The 20,000-nt window shown below is 42.7% G+C and overlaps 1 protein-coding gene across 1 annotated transcript in view; it reads right to left on the reverse strand.

Moving 5' to 3' along the window:
• The window catches only part of LOC138957121 (uncharacterized), a 44,527-nt gene that overhangs the window by 262 nt on the left and 24,265 nt on the right, over positions 1–20,000 (reverse strand). Inside the window, exons 2-3 of the mRNA XM_070328285.1 lie at positions 5,698–7,153; positions 1–5,406 (exon numbers count right to left, since the gene is read on the reverse strand). The exon at positions 1–5,406 is cut by the window's left edge and continues 262 nt beyond it. Of these exons, the coding sequence (XP_070184386.1) occupies positions 6,268–7,005 (738 nt within the window). The 5' untranslated portion in view covers positions 7,006–7,153 and the 3' untranslated portion in view covers positions 1–5,406; positions 5,698–6,267. The remainder of the gene's footprint in view (positions 5,407–5,697; positions 7,154–20,000) is intronic.

Genomic DNA, 20,000 nt, shown 5'->3' on the forward strand with positions numbered 1-20,000 from the left:
GATACAAGATTCCTGCTGTAATTCAGAAGTAAAAAAAACACACAAATAAAAATAATAAAAACAACAATACAAGAGTAAACATTTGATATTGTCTTCAAATGCAAATACGTAAATGCGAGACAAACAACTTGTCATCAACAAAATCACGACAACACTTGGAAGAGAAAGAAAATGACAGGAATGTATCAGCCATGATTTATAACTTGTTAACTTGTTTTACAAAATGCTGTATCTTAGCACACACACACACACACACACACACACACACACACACACACACACACACACACACACACACACACACACACACACACACACACACACACACACACACACACACACACACACACACACACACACACGATAACCGTATCTCTGACGAAAATGAATAATTACATTGTGTCACAAACAAAAGGAGGTCAACCAAAGTAAATCAACAACAACAAAGAAAGATGAATCATTGAAAGAAAACACAAATCGTCAAAGTACAAGTTGTCGTCACCAAGACTGAGACTGGTCTCAAAAACCGGCAAATCTTTAGATGATGCAGTTGTTTTTTATTTCAAACCCTCGAAGTATTCTCCCTTAGCGGCTACACACAGTTTAAGTCGTTGGACCCAATCAAGAAATGACCGTTTGAAGTCGTTTTTTGGCACCTGGAAAACAGCCGATCCGAGGGCTGATCGACTGTCAAATCGACGCCCAGCCAATTGTCTTTTCAGATGAGGAAACAAAAAAAAGTCACAGGGTGCAAGATCAGGAGAGTAGGGAGGATGTGGCAAAGTTTCAAAGTTTTCTTCCTCCAGGTACTCTTTCACCACCTTGGATTTGTGAGCAGGTGCGTTATCATGAAGTAATTTGATCCCTTTCAATCCTGTAGTTGGTCTGGCTCTCTTGTAGTAACGAACGATGCCAGCAAGAACTTTTTCCTTGTAGTACACCCCAGTGATGCTTCTGCCTTTTTCGCGTGGTTTTTGAAAAATGACGCCCTTTGTGTTATAAAATATTGTGTATAAAACCTTCTTGCCGGAGCGACTTTTTCGCACGATCCGAGGGGCATTGGCACCTTTTTTTTTATCCATGCTTTGTTTTGAGCTTTTCTTTTTGGCTCAAAGAAGTACACCCAAGTTTCGTCTCCAGTCACGATCTCATCCAAGCGTTTTTGATCACATCCGTCGTATATCTTGAGTAGACGTTGGCCAAACGTAACCCTACACCTCTTGTTCTCTTCAGTGAGGAAATGTGGTACCCATCGCGCGCACACCTTTGTGTATCCAAGTTTGTGTTTTAAAATTCTCAAGACAGACGACGACGAAATGTCCAGTGTTTCGGCGATAAAATGACTGCTCACTCGGGGATCTTCATCAACTAACCGTTGCACATGGGACACCATTTTATTGTCGGTTACAGGTGGTTTCTTCACTTTTCCCCTTGCATCTTCCACAGACGTTTTCCCTGTTGAGAAATGCTTTGCCCACCGAAAAACTGTCGCGCGAGATGGTGCTGTGCCTGGGCTTACAGTTCTCAACTCTTCAAGTATGTCACCGGCCGTTTTACCAAGTGCCGTTCTTATTTTGATGTAGGATCGAAAATCCTTCTCTGAAAATGTGCTTTTTGCCGCCATTTTTTAGGCCAGTGTCTCTCGCTTACATGACTAAATACACTGTATCTTTACGAAAACACAACGGATCACAAAGAAATTATGCACAATAATACGTTATGTACCAATCTTGATAATGACGTCATTTGTTATAAATGTCGTCATTTGATTCTGTGCAAAAAAGACCAGTCTCAGTCTTGGTGACGACAACCTTGTATATCACACTCATGGTTCTAAAGTGTCTTTGATCAGACAAGAAAACACACTATACAGATACAAAACACGTAGACTGATCAAAAGAACATTATACCACTTGAGCAAAGCAGATTATTATTATTTGGTCAGGGGAGAATGTTCTTGCATAGTTAAAAGTATGGAAGAGAAACATTATCTGCTCTCACGTATGCACGCAGAAGAAGAGAAATGTTAAAGGTATACCATCCTTCTCGTTTTATTACATACGATACCAATATATGCACAGGTTGTCGGTGACTTTACAAGTAATTTTCTACTGCTGATTAGAGGAAGTGAACGAGACAAACTTCGTTTTCCAAATTCTGTGTCAGTTCCTTGGAGACATGCAGAAGAATTGTTATTATTTTTGTGTGTGTGACGCAATTATTCGCATTATGACGTCTTCTTGAACTTTCTTTCGCCTTTGACGTCAGGGATTTTACGTTGGAAGAGAGGGCCAAGAAGAGACGTCTTGGTTGGTTCAGTCGGTGTGTTCTGTCATTGAACAATCATGGTCACAACCACCATTCAATCTGTCCAGCTTTCTTCATGGGATATGAACAAACCTTCTGCTTGAGCACAAGCCTAGCTAATTCCAGTGCATAGATATATGTGTTTGCTTGTTTGCTGAGTTAACTTTGGTGTCAGTTACGAACATAATTTGACCAACAATTTCCACATTCCACAGAAAACAGATTTTTGGTGTGTGTCCAAGTCGACAGATCCTCATATCCTGGAACAATCCTGAACGGTTCTGCGATGCTTCGGAAGGTGGTTCATACAGACGAAGGCAGTCTGCAAGCGGTACAATTGTACATGTAGCAAAAAAAGAGACTGGGCTGACGTTGCCTTGCAAACAAACATCTTTACAGCTAATCGTACAAATTAAATCAATTAATAAATCAGAAATAATACCAATCATTTAGAATATATTCATCAATCAGCAATAATAATGATGTATCATTCATAATCAATAAATCAATCAGTAATAATATTGATCATTCATACTAAAGTTCTCAAAAAGATAATAATTATCCATTGACATCAGATGATACACATTTGTATCCTGGTACTCGCAAGAAGCTGCTTGAAAAGTAATTACAATAAAAGGAGAACAACATTAGCGGTGAAAATTAAGTCAAGATACTTTTCCCCTCGAATGAACTATCTTGTATAAAATTATCAACATTGATACTTTCAGGCTTTAACCTAAATACTCCTCAAAAAAAGTTAAGGACCGGTCAAGAAAATGTATCAGGTTTCGTCGTGGAGGCATAACATGCTGCTACACTGCAATATGCCGTCAGTGTGACGGCTTTCAAACACAAACGGTTGATCAGCGTTCATGGCCAGGACCCTGTTGTAGCACGTGCAGCACAAGATTTGACATGGCATAGTTTGCGCCGACGTTGAAACCAGCCCCTTTTCTCCCAAAGGCAGAATTAGAATCGTGTGACGTGTTGAGCTTGGCGCAAAACAACCGTGTGTCGAAAATGTTTCCAGAGCAAGCCTTACATTCCTTTTGTGAATTGAAAAAAAAGGCCAGTTTCAAGTAAATTATTTGAACCTTATTTTTTAGCAAAGGTTCAAAGATGGTATACGACCGTTTTCTTGACGGGTTCTTAACATTTTTGAAGAACATATAACACGATCGTCTTTCCCCTTGGAGATAAACCTGTACAGAGAAACTCTTTTTACTGATTTCATTTTATAACTTGTGCATGTGTCAATTTACAAAATTAACTCAGAGAAAATCCCCTATCTGCACAAAACGCAGTCACAGTGATGAATATTTTAAATTAAAAAAAAGGCAGAGCGCCATTCTAGGATCCGAGAAACAAAGGGACGCAAGCGCTCTAACTACATACATCATGTGCAACAAGATTAAGAGAGAGTGATGCGGAAACAATCTCCTGACACCCGAAAGAATAACAAGCATTGAAATGAAGAAGCGACTTTCATCTTCTTTCATCAACGCTTGCTTTTTTTCTCAGGTACCAGGAGATTGGTTTCGTATAAGTATCACTTACCCTTGTTGCACATGCTGTATGCATCTACGTAGAGCGCTTACGTCCCTTTGTCTCTCAGCCACGTTTGTGAGTTTTCGTATGTGTCCAAGCGGCAGATGATCCGAATACCCTCATAAAAGTCCTGACAGGTCTGCAATGGTCTACAATATGATCTTAACGAGAAGGAAGGAACATTTCAAAGGTAAAATCTTGCTTTGACAATACTCACACAAGAAATAGTACGAAGTTAATCATGTGCTTCAAAAATCACAGCAGTTTCCTTTTCCATAATTATAAGAGAAGCGTGTAAAAACCGCAAGAGAACCGCTGCTGTTGACAATCGAGCTGTCGGCGTAGCTCTATGCACAAGGGCGCGCTCTTTCCACGATTGACGCTCTGCAGAAGAGAAATATCTTTTTCCACGAGGGGGCTCTGTAGAAGAGAAAGATCTCTTTCCACGAGTGGGAGCTCAGCAGAAGAGAAAGATCTCTTTCCACGAGGGAGTTGGGTGGGGGGGGGGGGGGGCCTCTGCAGAAGAGAAGGATATCTTTCCACGAGTGGCGCTCTGCAGGAGAGAAAGATTTCTTTTCCCGAGTGGCGCTCTGCAGAAGAGAAGCATCTCTTTCCACGAGGAAGAACTCTGCAGGAGAGAAATATCTCTTTCTACGAGGGGGCGCTCTGCAGAAGAGAAGCATCTCTTTCCACGAGGGTGCGCTCTGCAGAAGAGAAGCATCTCTTTCCACGAGTGGCGCTCTGCAGAAGAGAAGCATCTCTTTCCACGAGTGGCGCTCTGCAGAAAGGAAAGAAGAGGTGGGGCGCTCCGCAGAAGAGGAGGATTCAGCCTCTCGGAGTGCGCCATCTGAATAATGTGTTCAAAGATGCCATACGTTATTTGTGTGTTTGACCAAACTATGACATGTTACACAGATCGAGACAGTCAGTGTTCCCCGAGACCGACTGTCGAAATCTATGTAAAATGTAATATTTTGGTCAAAAATACAAATACCATTTATGTATCGATCGATTTTAGTCAAAATTCCTGTTATGCTTGAATGCCCACAAACATGCACTCTATTGTAGTCTCGACTATACGCTTAAATATGCGTTGTTGTAGGACTCTGACGTCACATGACTCAAAGAAGTAAAATCCAATGTTCAATCGATACACTAGCTATCAAGGGCGTGTTGGCAACATCAGCTGAATAGAAGATAACAAATAATAATCAACCAACCAAACTTTGCGTGTAAATTGACGATCTTGTAAATCATCACTAGAGCCGCCCAGTTTTTTTGCATGCTTTTGTATAGAGATATACCCAGGAACGTCAGCCTTGCAGCTAACGTTCTCTGCAGAGTGAGATTTGTTTTGTGGAATAATCTCTTGATCACAGGATGAAGCCACTTGCTCATTCCAATGCGTGTTATTCTCTCAGGTTCCGCATAACCCTCACTTATTCTTGTTGCACATGTTGTGTGCAATTAGAGCGCTTACTTCAGTTTGTTTCTCAGAAGGAGTCAACATTAAGAAATTTGGTGCGAGTCTTTGCAAAACGATGCTCAGGCCTAAAAAAAAAATAGGTGTGGTTACGGTAACCCGACCTACCCTATTTTTAGGGGCCGACCCTATAACTTTTTATTACATTTGCCACCAAAAAAAAAAAAAAAACGAGTGCAAAACACGCAATGAAAGCGAAAGCGCCCGAGTCGCACACTTATTTCCCTGTCAAGTAGGTTTAATTTGTTACACATTAGAAAAAAAAGTAAAAAAAAAAAAAAGTGATTGCCTACCTACCTACCCTATTTTTTTGGGCTATGTTACCGTAACCACACCTATTTTTTTTTTTGGCCTTACACATCAGTCCCATGTGAAAACGTGGGCGGATCTTCGTTGGGGTAGATGGTTGTTTTACACAGGAATACAGGTCCTCTTGCTAGCATGGCATGGTCAACAAAAGAAGGAATGTTTAAATGTAAAATGTATTGATAAAAATAGAAAACGATACAGTGGAACCCCCTTTCTAAGACCTCAAGAAATCTGAGTAAACCAGGTCTTAAAAAGGAAGGAATCTAGAAATGGGGGTAAATGTACAGAGGTTATGAAGAGACAATCTGAAAAAGAAAGGTCTTAATAAGGAGAAAGTCTTAAAATGATGGTGGTGGTGGTGGTGGGGGGGGGGGGGCGGTGTCTTAAAAGGGGGGTTATACTGTACTGGCACAAGCATACAGCTGCAATGGCAGAACCTGAAGCAAAGGGTAAGAATTAATGTGTAGCAAAGAAGATAAAGTCGTAAACATATAATATTATACAGCGTGTCAACATATTTAACGACCTTCTATATTCCACAGCACTATTTTCAAAGAAAGGTCTTAATACGTCTTAATAATATTTTATTTTTTCAAACCACCAATACTTCAACGAATCGCTCACGAAATGTCATTGGTCTCTAGCTCTGGCCGGTTGGAATTCAAATGCGCGTGCTCTTCAATCTCGGAGAAACGAACGGTACTGTTCCTTGCGCTGAGCTCCATATCGTTCTCTGCCTTGTGACTGGCCACGTGCTTGCGCACGCGCACTTTCCACGTGACGAAGCCAGTGAAAATCAAGAGGGCGAAGTAGCCAACTGCGAGGAACAATCCCATAATGCTGTCGGGTCTGACGAGCGGGATAGTACCGAAGCGGGCACATTTAAAGTGCAGATAGTTCGAGGTGGATTCCATCACCTCCACACACACCATATACTCCGTATTGGACGAGAGGTTGGGAATCCGAAACTGGTTCGCGGGTCCGAAAAAGTTGTGAAGGATGGTGGTGTTTCCGATGTGGCAGCGCACCCGAGAGAAGCGTGTGGATCCCGCTTTAGACCCGGTGCTGTTCACCAGCTGCCAGTGGATCTCGATCCACGAGGTGGCGCTCTGAAGGAGAGCGAGATCCAGCCTCTCTGAGTACGAGTCCGGATCCGGCAGCCGAACGTCCGCGTGTGTCCACGGAGTATCCTGGATCTCTCGCTCGCTGAGAGCGTGAAAGTGCGTACTGCGTATGCCCGGAAGCGGATATGACGACATGGGGACGTCGGAAGAAGAGGAAGTGACGCAAAGAAAGAGGGGGAGAAGCACGGCGAAGGGAAAGTTGAAGTCCCGGAAGCAGGAAAAAGCAGCTGCCATTTTGGAGTGTTGATCTTTTCCTCCCACGTTGTGTTGTTGCGTTGGTGGTGGTGGTGGTGATACCGTTGGCGCGGGTCTAGGCTGGTTTGCTGCCCGTGGTTGCTTGCAACGAAGTAGAGCTATGGGTTCAAGGAATTCCAATTGTCACCTGGGATAACAGAGCAATCGATTGATACATCAATAACAGAGCGAGAGAGAGAATGAGTGAAGAGAACAGGTATAGTTCGGAAGAAAGGGAAGAGAGATAGGGGGGGGGGGGAGAAAGAGAGAGAGAGGAGAGACAGTGAGAGAGAAAGAGACAGACAGACGTGCGTGCGCACACATACGCATACACACACACACACACACACACACACACACACACACGCACGAACACACACACACACGCACACACACACGCACACACCCACACCTAAAGTGTGGATGGTTACCTAAGAGGCGGCACTGGGTGTAGTGCCTTTCTAGTGCACTTGCACTACAACAGCACTGGGTGCAGTACTCGCTCCGGCATCGAAGAATTTTGCACTAAAAAATGCACAAAATTTGACCTATTTCGTCGCCTATAGAGGACGGAAAGAATGTCATTTTGAACATTGTTATGACATTCTTTCCGTGAAAAAGGTAAATTAAACGGTGTCAATTTAACCATAAGGCAACCATCCACACGTGTGGACGGAAAGAATGTCATTTTGAACATTGTTATGACATTCTTTCCGTCAAAAAAGTCAATTTAACGGTGTTAAATGAAGCGACCATCCACACAATTAGGTTGCCATCCAGAGTTTAGGTTGCCATCCACGTGTGGATGGTTGCCTTATGGTGATTTAGGCAACCAAACCTGTGGAAACATGGGTACACCCACACCTACACACACACACACACACACACACACACACACACACACACACACACACACACACACACACTATCTATATGTTTGGAAGGTGTTGGGAAATAATGGTTTCGTCATTTTTATATTTAGTCAAGTTTTTTTTATATTCGCTCTCTCGGTACGTATTTGGTAGCAACGAATCTCGATTGCGATTTCTGCTTTTGATCAACACTTTGTTCTCCGCCAAATCAATAGATTCATGTGGCTTGCCCATGTTATTAAAGTTCTGCCCGCTTCATATGGCCACCAAAGGTTTGCTTTCCATTTTGATGAATTGCCCATAGCGATGTCATTAGCAAGGGGAGATATATTATTGGCCGGTAACTAGCGGGAGATCTGTCTCCAGACGCGCGACTCGCCATGTGTAGGAGGTCACGTAGAAAAGTTTGCCTCAACTAACGAAAGAGCATTCCCTCTTGTATTTTCCGTACACACCTCACAGAGCTATTTTGATTTAAATAACCACCTGATGTCTGCCTGCCTTTAAACAGCCCAGAAGCTACCTGTTTTTTTTTTGCATTAAGAGTGAACTATTTTCTTCTCCTCCTTCTTCTTCTCCCCTCTACCTCCAATTTTTTCAAGGCTCTCTCTCTCTCTCTCTCTCTCTCTCTCTCTCTCTCTCTCTCTCTCTCTCTCTCTCTCTCTCTCTCTCTCTCTCTCTCTTCCATCATCCTTTAAGCACTTAAAGTCATTAAAAAGTTTTTAAAAATGTGTCAAAAAACACTTAATGTCTGAGTAGTTTAACGCGTTTTGATTTACCACACTTAGTATTACGCCAAAGATATGCTGTGCATTGTATATTCTGAACATATTTTTGTTGTACTATTGCTACATGTTCGATTGCTACCAGCTTGTACTTATAATTACTTACATAGTATGCATTTGATTTTATGAATAACCACATATGTATGCTCTTCATGCCTCATCTTCATCATCATCATCATCATCATCATCGTCATCTTTATCATCACGTGCTGAAGTTATCTGACCTCCTTTTGTTTGTAAACTTTTTAACTTTTTAATTTTTAATTTTTCAATTTTATCATTGTGTGTCTGTGCGTCCCAAGGACAGACTGTAAGAAAAGGCGTAGCCTTAAATCTTAATCCTTGTTAAATAAAGTTCAATTCAATTCAATTCAATTCAATTCAATTCAATTCAATTCAATTCTCTCTCTCTCTCTCTCTCTCTCTCTCTCTCTCTCTCTCTCTCTCTCTCTCTCTCTCTCTCTCTCTCTCTCTCTCTCTCTCTCTCTCTCACAACAAAGTCAGCCACGTGCGCCGATAATGTCAGGTCAGAGGTGTGTTGCGATGTGACGTCACCGATAGCAGACGATGAAACCACTGCAGCGGAACTGGCAGCAACAGACAAAGAATTTGATCTAGGCGATGTATACGATCTAGCCTTAAACTGCTCAAAGAACATTCAACTGAAAGCAAGACTGTTTAACAGAAACAGAAACCGCGCTCTCATAAAAGTCGTCTGTGAAAGAAAAGGTGGCAAGAAACAGCTGATTGCAAGGGGAGACGACTACGTACTGACATATGACTGTGAAACAGCCGAGACCATGTCGTCTTTTTCTTTCTTTATTTGGTGTTTAACGTCGTTTTCAACCACGAAGGTTATATCGCGACGAGGGAAAGGGGGGAGATGGGATAGGGGAAAGGGGGGAGATGGGATAGAGCCACTTGTTAAGTGTTTCTTGTTCACAAAAGCACTAATCAAAAAATTGCTCCAGGGGCTTGCAACTTAGTACGATATATGACCTTACTGGGAGAATGCAAGTTTCCAGTACAAAGGACTAAACATTTCTTACATACTGCTTGACTAAAATCTTTACAAACATTGACTATATTCTATACAAGAACCACTTAACAAGGGTAAAAGGAGAAACAGAATCCGTTAGTCGCCTCTTACGACATGCGGGGTGCAGAGAAATAAGGATGTGGAAAAGAAGACTTTTGGTAAGTGAAATAAAGGTGATGGATCCAGTCAGGTAGAAATAAGACAACAAGAAAAGAATTGGAAAACTGCAGGGAATAGTAGGGAGAGTTTTCTTGGAAGGAAATATAGGTGAAAGGACTGGTAAGGCAGAAATAAGACAAAAGAAGAGAAGTAAAGGGGTGGGGTAGCTCTGTTTAAACGCTCCCGCCGCGTGAAGGCGACCCCATGGGAGCCACCATGTCGTACCGACAAGAAGATGACATGCCCCCAACTATCCGGCGTCTGCCCCAAGTCGACCGCAACACCTTTCGAGAAGAAATCGACCATTTGACTGAAGATCTCCAGGTCCTGTCTACATTGGTACAATGCTACCTGCGTGCCATGCCAGACTGACTTTTCACGAAGCTAAACAGCTTGTGGGAACACCGATTCATATTTGTGTTGTGACTGACAAACCGCGATCGGTATTGAAAAATATCTTGTTAAAACGGAACAGTTTCAGACCAAAGACACTGTCGACTTGGATGTGACCAAGTGGATACTAATTCCGGGTTCGGTTTTCCACCCGTTTGTTTTTGTACCGTGCCTTCGTTGCGCGTAATGTGTGATATCCCCTTTGCAAGGGGCCGATGGCCTATGGCAATTAAACTTTCGTATTCGTATTCGTATTCGTATTCGTATTCTCTCTCTCTCTCTCTCTCTCTCTCTCTCTCTCTCTCTCTCTCTCTCTCTCTCTCTCTCTCTCTCTCTCTCTCTCTCTCTCTCTCTCTCTCTCTCTCTCTCTCTCTCTCTCTCTCTCTCTCCCCCACCCCCTCCCCCAATTCTCACTATGTGAACAATACGGCTTCATCTCCTGGTAAAAATATGCTGAGTGCGCAGGCGCGATTTTGTCATTTCCGGTGTAGTGCGGATTGATTTTCTATGGTAGTGAGAGTTCGAGTAATATGGTTTTGTTTCTCTCGCGGAATATATTACCTCCCCCCCCCCTCACACCTCCCCTCACCCACCGACTCTGTGTGTGTGTGTGTGTGTGTGTGTGTGTGTGTGTGTGTGTGTGTGTGTGTGTGTGTGTGTGTTATTGTGTGATTGTGTGTGTGTGTGTGTATGTGTGTGTGTTATTGTGTGTGTGTGTGTGTGTGTGTGTGTGTGTTTGTGTGTATGTGTGTTTGTATATCTGTGTGTGTTTGTTCGTGTGTCTATAACCCATTGACAGGCGGGTTTATTGTGTGCTTTTTTTCCCCGTTCAAAGTGGAAATATTATTGTGGTCCACAACACCGACACTAACTCATGAACAAACGGTTATTTTCGTTCCAGAGAAATCGAAACGGGCGGTTTTTCGCAGCAGCCTGCGGGCCTTTTTTTTCATTCACTAATCAGGGAAAACATTGAAGCGGACAACTCCAATTGCTCGAATAGCTGGGCTCGCAACGGTAGCAGACGGTACACTAGCCTTGCTAATGCGAAGCATTGTTCAGAAATCCAGAAATATCGACCTTCTGCGAGCTGCCGTCGAGGGAGAGAAATTCAGCGTTTGCTCGGAAGAGGAGGAAGGAAGCAGCGTATGTTAGCTGAGATTAGGTTATATGGCTGTGTCTGGTCGAAGATTTAAGGGGGTACTACTGGTCAAGTCACAATATTAGATCGATCGGCACTAAAACTAAACAATAAGTTCGGGTTGGGGTTTTGAATAATGGCACCATATATCAAGGACTAGATTATTACCCGCTTCGCCGGGTACCGGCTTCACCGGGATACCCGGCTTCGCCGGGAAGAAGTAGAGCCGATTACCCGGCTTCGCCGGGAAGAAGTAGAGGAATACCCGGCTTCGCCGGGATGAAGGCGTTGTGGACAGTGAACTTCTAAAAAGAGTAACGGGAATATCCGGCTTCGCCGGGATGAAAGCGTTGTGGACAGTGACCTTCTAAAAATAGTAACGGGAATATGGATTGACGCCACACAAAGGAAGGGAGATAAACGCAAAACACTGGAGAAGATAAGGAAGAGTCACTGGGGATGGATCTGAGAAGATGAAAAGAAAAACCAAAATCGGTTCAGCGCTGCGCGCTGAGAGCACGTGTTGAAAATTCTCATCGACCAGGTTGTGTCCGGGGTCTACCTGAATATGCCCACCAAATTTGAAGCAGATCCATCGAGAACTTTGACCGTGCATCGCGAACACACACACACACACACACACACACACACACACGCACAGACACAAGTCGTATATATATATAGATGCCTTCAAACAAGCGTTACAACGTTCAACTACTCGAAAACAGAGATTGCTAAAGTTCCAAAATCCAGAATAAAAAACCCAAGAATGTTAGTGAAACGTTAATTTTTGACAAAGCAAGACCTTTACAAGTACATCGACCAATGTTTTTTTTGTAATGGGTAGACAGATAAATAATCATCAGGCGAATTGGAAGGCAATAAATAAATACAAGACTTTGCGAAATGTGCATGGGATGGCATCAGTCTCTGGTAAGTCCCAACTACTCACATGTCTAACAGTCTGCTTGACAAATCAACTACAGACTGTAATTATGCATAGACCCTGTCTTTGTTCTTCGCTTCTGACAGCAACGAATCTTGCACGCATTTGCTGGATCGCTGATTTGAGTTTCTAACTTCGCACGAGTTTGTTCTGCTGGCGTTGTTGATAAAAGCAAGAACTGACACAAATAAGTCGTCTCGATGAAACAGAATCGGGCAAGTGACACAGAATAAATTGCTCCAAGAAACCGTTCCTTCATTTTTATATTTAGTCAAGTTTTGACTAAAGGTTTTAACATAGAGGGGGAATCGAGATGAGGGTCGTGGTGTGTGTATGTATGTATGTGTGTGTGTGTGTGTGTGTGTGTGTGTGTGTGTGTGTGTGTGTGTGTGTGTGTGTGTGTGTGTGTGTGTGTGTGTGTGTGTGTGTGTACATCGATTCAGAGAAAACTACCGGACCGATTTTCATGAAACTTCACATGAGAGTTCCTGAGTATAATATCCCCATCCGTGGTTTTTTTCCTTTTTGTGATAAATGTCTTTGATGACGTCATATCCGGCTTTTTGTGAAAGTTGAGGCGGCACTGTCACGCTCTCATTTTCAACCAAATTGGTTGACATTTTGGTCAAGTAATCTTCGACGAAGCACGGACTTGTCGAATGTGTGTCTAAATTACAGTGCAACGAATGTCCCTGGGACTTGTAAAGGTTACATTTGTCAGAAACGTCTCTGAAATAACGCCTGAGATAGTTTGATCATTGGGAGATGTATCTGTTATTTTATTTTTTAACGAGATTAGCAGTACCCAGGTGTGTGCATATCTAGATGCAATCAGGGATGTGACATGGATGCTGTCTCTAAGTCTCTGAGTCTGCACATTATGTTGACTTGTGTCTTTCCCGGCGTGGACTCGAATCCAGATCACAAGTCCAGTCACATCTCACAATTAACATCTCACATCTCACATCTCATATCTCACATCTTACATTCATCATCTCACAGCTCATATATCTCACATTTGATATATCTCACATTTAATATATCTCACACCTAATATATCACACCTCAGCTTATATAATTATATCTCACAGCTCATATATTTCACACTAGAATGAATACCCGCTTCGCCGGGTAGCCGGCTTCGCCGGGAAGAAGTACTTAGAGCCGTACGCCGGCTTCGCCGGGTCCGAACTATGGACCCGCCAAGCTTAGGTCCCTCCCAGATTCGTGGAATGGGAACAGCACGAAAATGATTCAGTGGCCATAATGCCATTCCTGACCATATCGAGTCCCATCCTTGTCAACGAATGTAACCGTGTTAATCACCTTTGGAGGCGAACTCCACTCAAACAGGACTGAGCAAGTTATGGCTTCTCAAAGGAAGGCCAGTACATAAAATTACACAAAAGCCGCCAGACCACATCACAAACAGAACTGAAGAATGCACAGGTGTTGCTTACATAGAGACACACACACTTACACACACACACACACACACACACAGAGAAGCCGTATCTATAGAGAGATAGATGACAGTGTATTTTTCGCGTGGCTATAAATTGATTCGACCTTTGCACTTTTACAGTGAGGATAATTTACGGGTCCAATTTACGTTCTGTACACTGCGTTGACCTTCTAAAAATAGGTAACAGTAACAGAACGCCGGGAATATCCGAAGACGCTCAGCGCAGTGGACAGCGCAGTGTAGTAACTTACAACTGAACGGGAAAGCCACACGAAGGAAGGGAGATAAACGCCAAACACTGGAGAAGATAAGGAAGAGTTACTTATAATGGTGAAATGAACACAAAAACGGAAATGAGTTCAGCGCTGCGCGCTGAGAGCACGTGTTGAAATATCTCATCGATGATATTGTGTCCGGGGTGTAGCTGAATACGGTGTCCAAATTTGAAAAAGATCCACCGAGAACTTTGGCGTTGTGATGTGGTGTAGCGGCTATGGTGTGTCGGTATGGGGGCCCGGGTAAGCTGAGGTGGAACCAAAATAGCTGAGGTGGAACCAAAATCGGTTCCGCGCTGCGCGCTGAGAGCACGTGTTGAAATATCGACCAGGTTGTGTCGTGTCCCGGGTCTACTTGAATATGCCCACCAAATTTGAAGCAGATCCATCGAGAACTTTGGCCGTGCATCGCGCACAGACACACAGACAGATACACAGACAGACACACAGACAGACACACAGACACTAGTCGTATATATATATAGATATCAAATCTCACAGCTCATATATCTCACAGCTCATCTATCTCACAGCTCGTCTATCTCACACCTCATACATCTCACAGCTCAAATATCACAGCTAATATCTAACATGTCACATGTAACATCTCACATCTCAAATCTCACAGCTCCCTTCCCACTCCCATCAGGCGTACCCTGAGCACTGAGCTCGGGTCTTGACGTCCAATTGCAACGATGTCACTTTTCTCATCGTCCAGTTGATTACAGAGCGTCGCCCTTGAGACAGCTCCATCGATTCCTCGTTTGTCACGCTCGAGTTAAAAGCCATATCTCGGTCATGATCAGTGCTACCATCATCAGACACAATTTGTCTCCCCCTTCTCCCCCACAAAGTATGCTGTATCTCGGGGCTTGTGTGTCCTCTGGTTCCATGTGACTATGTCTACGCAACCTGCCTCATCCCTCTCCATATCCCTCTTCCGATTCGCGACTTCTTCCGTACTGCCATATTATTTCGAAAACCTCCAGGATACTATGTCTGGCCCTGATGGAAGACGGAAGAGATGCCAATAAATGGAAGGTGAATGAACTGGGATGAATGGGGTCACCTGAACAGCGCTGATTGTTCACATTCTCTTTGTATGTCGGTGCGTCTGTCTCTCTGTCTGTCAGTCTGTCATTCTGTCTGTCTATTTGTCTGTTTGTTTGTCTGTTTGTCTGTCAGTCTGTCTGTCTGTCATTTTGTAAGTCTGTTGTCTGTCTGTCTATTTGTCTGTTTGTCTGTTTGTTTGTCTGTCAGTCTGTCTGTCTGTGTCTGTCTGTCTGTCTGTCTGTCTGTCTGTTTGTTTGCCTGCCTGCCTGTCTGTCAATCTGTCTGTCTGTCTGCGTCTGTCTGTCTGCGTTTGTCTGTCTGTCTGTCTGTCGATCGGTCTCTCTTTCTCTCTCTCTCTCTCTCTCGGTCTCTCTCTCGCTCTCTCTCTCTCTCGCTCTCTCTCTCTCGGTCTCTCTCGCTCTCGCTCTCTCTCTCTCTCTCTCTCTCTCTCTCTCGCTCTCTCTCTCTCTCTCTCTCTCTCTCTCGCTCTCTCTCTCTCTCTCGCTCTCTCTCTCTCTCTCTCTCTCGCTCTCTCTCTCTCTCGCTCTCGCTCTCTCTCTCTCTCTCTCGCTCTCTCTCTCTCTCGCTCTCTCTCTCTCTCTCTCTCTCTCTCTCTCTCGCTCTCACTCTCTCCCTTTCTCTCTCTCGCTCTCTCTCTCTCTCTCTCTCTCTCTCTCTCGCTCTCTCTCTCTCTCTCTCTCTCTCTCTCTCTCTCTCTCTCTCTCTCTCTCTCGTGTTGGCGTTGTGGGGATTTAATGTAGCGCATCGTTCATCCCTGTTCGAACTGTTCAATTTTATGCTATCATATTCTGTATGTGTATGAGTGCAGTGCTAGCAGGAACATTTATAATTGCTGTGCATCGAACGCTTATAACATTTCGCAGAATTTTTTTTTTTTTTTTTTAAAATTCTGATTTACTACTTCTCACTTGACTTTTCGCTTAAGTTAGCCAGTTACTGAAGTCGTAACTTGTTTGCTTCACTTTTTACTCTTTGTGCATTAATTTTTCTCCGTGTTTGTTTATTGATTTCATCTCTCAGATTTTTGGTTGTTGTTAATAATTTTGTTTATTATATTATGAATTTAAACGTGTCAAAACACACTCTCCAGGTTGGACATCTTAATGTCTATCATCTCGTTAACAAAGTGCCTGATATATGCGTGCTGCTAAACCAAAGCTCAAAGCCAGTTCATGTTTTTGGGATGAGCGAAACACGGCTCGACTCGAGAATTGCCGATAACTTGATTTACATTCCCCAATACTCTGTTTTGCGACGCGACAGCGCAAGGAAGAATCAGACAGGCATTGCAGTCTATATTCATGAATCAATTTCTGAAATTGCAACACGAAGAACTGATTTAGAGGACGACAATATTGAGTGCATTTGGATTGAAGTAAAAAACTGTAAATCCTCGCCTCTGCTCATAGGTTATATATATCGTAACCCTGCCGAAACGTCGATTTGGTCAGAATATTTCATTCAGATGATGGATAAAGTCAAATCACGCAATAAAGATATTGTATTGCTTGGAGATTTTAATATTAATCTGAATAAGCCTCAAACAGTATGGAATTCAACAACAACTTTATTAGGTCTTCATCAACTGGTTCTGAACCCAACAAGAATAACAGACACAACTGCAACTCTTATTGATCACATATATACTGATAATAAGAAGATTGTTTCTAATGTGTATGTGTCCAATTCCAGTATTAGCGATCATATGCCTATTTTTTGTTCGGTCTCTATGCGCTTGCCTAAATCAGGACCAAAAGGCCACACGACCATAGAATACAGAAGTTTTAGACATTTTGATGAGTCTGCATTTTTTCGTGATCTTAGTGAAGCTCCATTTCAGAGCGTTTTTGATTTCAGTCTTGCAGATGATGCTTTTGATCACTTGTATAGCATTTTAAGCACAATTATAGATAAGCACGTGCCCCTGCGTCAGCATAGAGTAAAACATGCCAGACTTCCGCCTTGGTTAACATCAGATATTATAGAGGCGATGGCTCTGAGAGATTATTTCAAGGAAAATAAGATGACAGACGAATATAAACAGCAGAGGAATGAGGTGTTAAACCGTGTGAGACAATCCAAAACTGGTTACTTTGATAAATTAATTTCCGATAAGAAAGATACTGCAACAATTTGGCGGGCAGTAAATGAAATCCTTGATAAATCTAGGAAAAGGTCAACTGCTAATCTAACAAAACTATCTGCGGAAGAATTTAATAATCATTTTATATCTTTAGCGGATAAATTGAAGGCTTCTGTGGCAGAAACAAATTCTCGGGATAGAGATGACTGTTTTGAAAAATTGGACGAATTCTGCAAGCGGAACAGAATAAACAATGAAGCGTTTATCATTCCTCCGATTGCAGTTCATGAGGTCGGAACATTTATTGAAAACATGGAGAATAAAAAGTCCATGGGTCCTGATAAAATACCCGTGAAGTTATTGAAGCTTTCTCTACCGTATATTGTGGATTCGCTCACGTTTGTATATAACCTTAGTATTGAGCAGAACTTTTTTCCGTCTAAATTGAAAAGCGCCAAAGTCATACCCCTTCCCAAATGTAAAGATCTCTCAGACCCAAGTAATTTTAGACCCATTTCTTTACTGCCTGTTTTGTCAAAACCATTAGAAAGGCATGTGCACAAGCATCTTCTTGCTTACATGGAAGAACAAAATTTGTTCCATCAGTTTCAATCCGGTTTTCGGTCCAAGCATTCTTGCCACACAGCTCTTACGTCTCTCTGCGAAGCTTGGCTGTCAGCAATGAACAAGTCTGAAGTTACAGGAGCATTGTTTTTGGACTTTAAGAAAGCATTTGACTTAGTCGATCATTCCATATTGCTGAAAAAATTACACTATTATTTGAGAAACGATTCGGTCTGTGACTTCTTTAAATCGTATCTTGCTGACCGGACACAGTATGTCACTCTACAATGCCAGAATTCGTCTACTGCACTAGTAAGACATGGCGTCCCACAAGGGTCTATATTAGGACCTATTCTCTTTTGTATTTACGTTAATGATTTGCCTTTACATGTATCGGATGATAAAGTCAAATGCGAGTTTTTTGCAGACGATTCGTCTATCCATACCAGTAACACCTCGTTGGAATCAGTAAATTCTTCCCTGAAGAACACTTTGGACGAAGTTGCGAAATGGTGCACATCAAATGCCATGATACTGCACCCAGAAAAAACTAAAAGCATTGTTATTACCACAAGACAAAAGCATCAGCTAAGTCCTCTTAAATTACAACTGTCCTTAGGTACAACTCAAATACAGCAAGTTAAAGAACACCGCATACTTGGTGTAACTGTTGATGAAGAAATGAAATGGCAAACACACATAAACAACCTCTGCAAAGTGTTATCAAGGAATTTGTATTTGTTGTCAAAACTCAAACATTATGCGAAGTCTGAAACATTAAAAATGTTCGTTCATGCTCATATAATGCCTCATATTAATTTTGCTTCGACATTGTGGGATGGCTGCAGCGATGTTCACTTATTAAAACTCAATTCTTTGTACCGTCGTGCTGCAAAACTTATCCTGTATGAATCGCACATGTCTACAGAAATGAAGTTAAACATCCTTAATTTCCTTCCCCTAAAAACCCACCTTGCATACAATAAGGCTGTCTTTATGTATAAAGTAGTTCATGGTGATGTGCCCAGTTATGTGCAATCCTATTTTACACATGTTACGAAGAGGTATGGGTCTCAAAATTTACTTCCTCCAATTCCTCGTATAGATCTTTATAAATCCAGCTTAGCTTTTTCAGGATCATCTCTGTGGAATTCTTTGCCAATAGAAATCAAACGATCCGCATCATTAAAGGCCTTTAAAAGGCAGTTGCACTCACATTTGAGCACACTATAAACTGCCCCTGATGTCTAGTTTCCATTGTGTACTCGGATAATGTATGCAATGCTCTTAAGTGTTTTGTTTTTATGTTTATACTCGACCATTATTTTGATGTTTTACTAGTTTAATACTTTGATTAGATACTGTTCCTTTTAGGTATGAAATGATAGCATGTGCTTGTGTTTAGATATGCATGCGCACGCTCGCGCGCGCGAGCATGTGTGTGTGTATATGTGTGTGTGTGTACGTGTGTGTGTGTGTATGTGTGTGTGCATGTGTGTGTGCATGTGTGTGTGTGCATGTGTGTGTGTGTGTGTATGTGTGTGTGTGTGAGTTTATGTGTGCATGTGTGTGTGTATGTGTGGGTGTGGATGTGTGTGTGTGTGTATGTGCGCAGTCTTTGCTTTCGTTTACAATTATTCTCTGTATATGTTCCAAGGACAGGTTGGAAGATTAGGCTAAGCCTAAAACCTTTATCCTTATGTAATAAAGTTCTGAGTTCTGAGTTCTCTCTGGCTCTCTCCCTCTCTCTTTCTCTCCCTCTCTCTCTCTCTCTCTCGCTCTCTCTCTCGCTCTCTCTCTCTCTCTCTCTCTCTCTCTCTCGCTCTCTCGCTATTTTGAAAGACTATGCATGTTGATAATGGAGGTTAACTGAGGTTAGCGGATTTTTAACAAAAACATACGTCAGAGGAATTGAAACACGACGGAGAAGAAAACGAAGACGAAGGGGAGGGGAGAGAGAGAAGGGGAGGGGAGAGAGAGATGGGGAGGGGAGAGAGAAGGAGAGGGAGAGAGAGAAGGGGAGGGGAGAGAGACCCATTAGATGCATCACCCTTGAAGTGTTGTTTTTTCCCCTCCACAATCGATGTATACCCCCCCCCCCCCCCCCCCCCTCTACACTCACACACACCCCAGTCTGTTAGTGATTGATCTGAATGGCTCGCGCAACCTCTGGAGAAAACACTCTACTTTTGATAGATG

Source organism: Littorina saxatilis, unplaced genomic scaffold, assembly GCF_037325665.1.
Source record: "Littorina saxatilis isolate snail1 unplaced genomic scaffold, US_GU_Lsax_2.0 scaffold_785, whole genome shotgun sequence".
In the NCBI taxonomy this organism is placed as follows: domain Eukaryota; kingdom Metazoa; phylum Mollusca; class Gastropoda; order Littorinimorpha; family Littorinidae; genus Littorina; species Littorina saxatilis.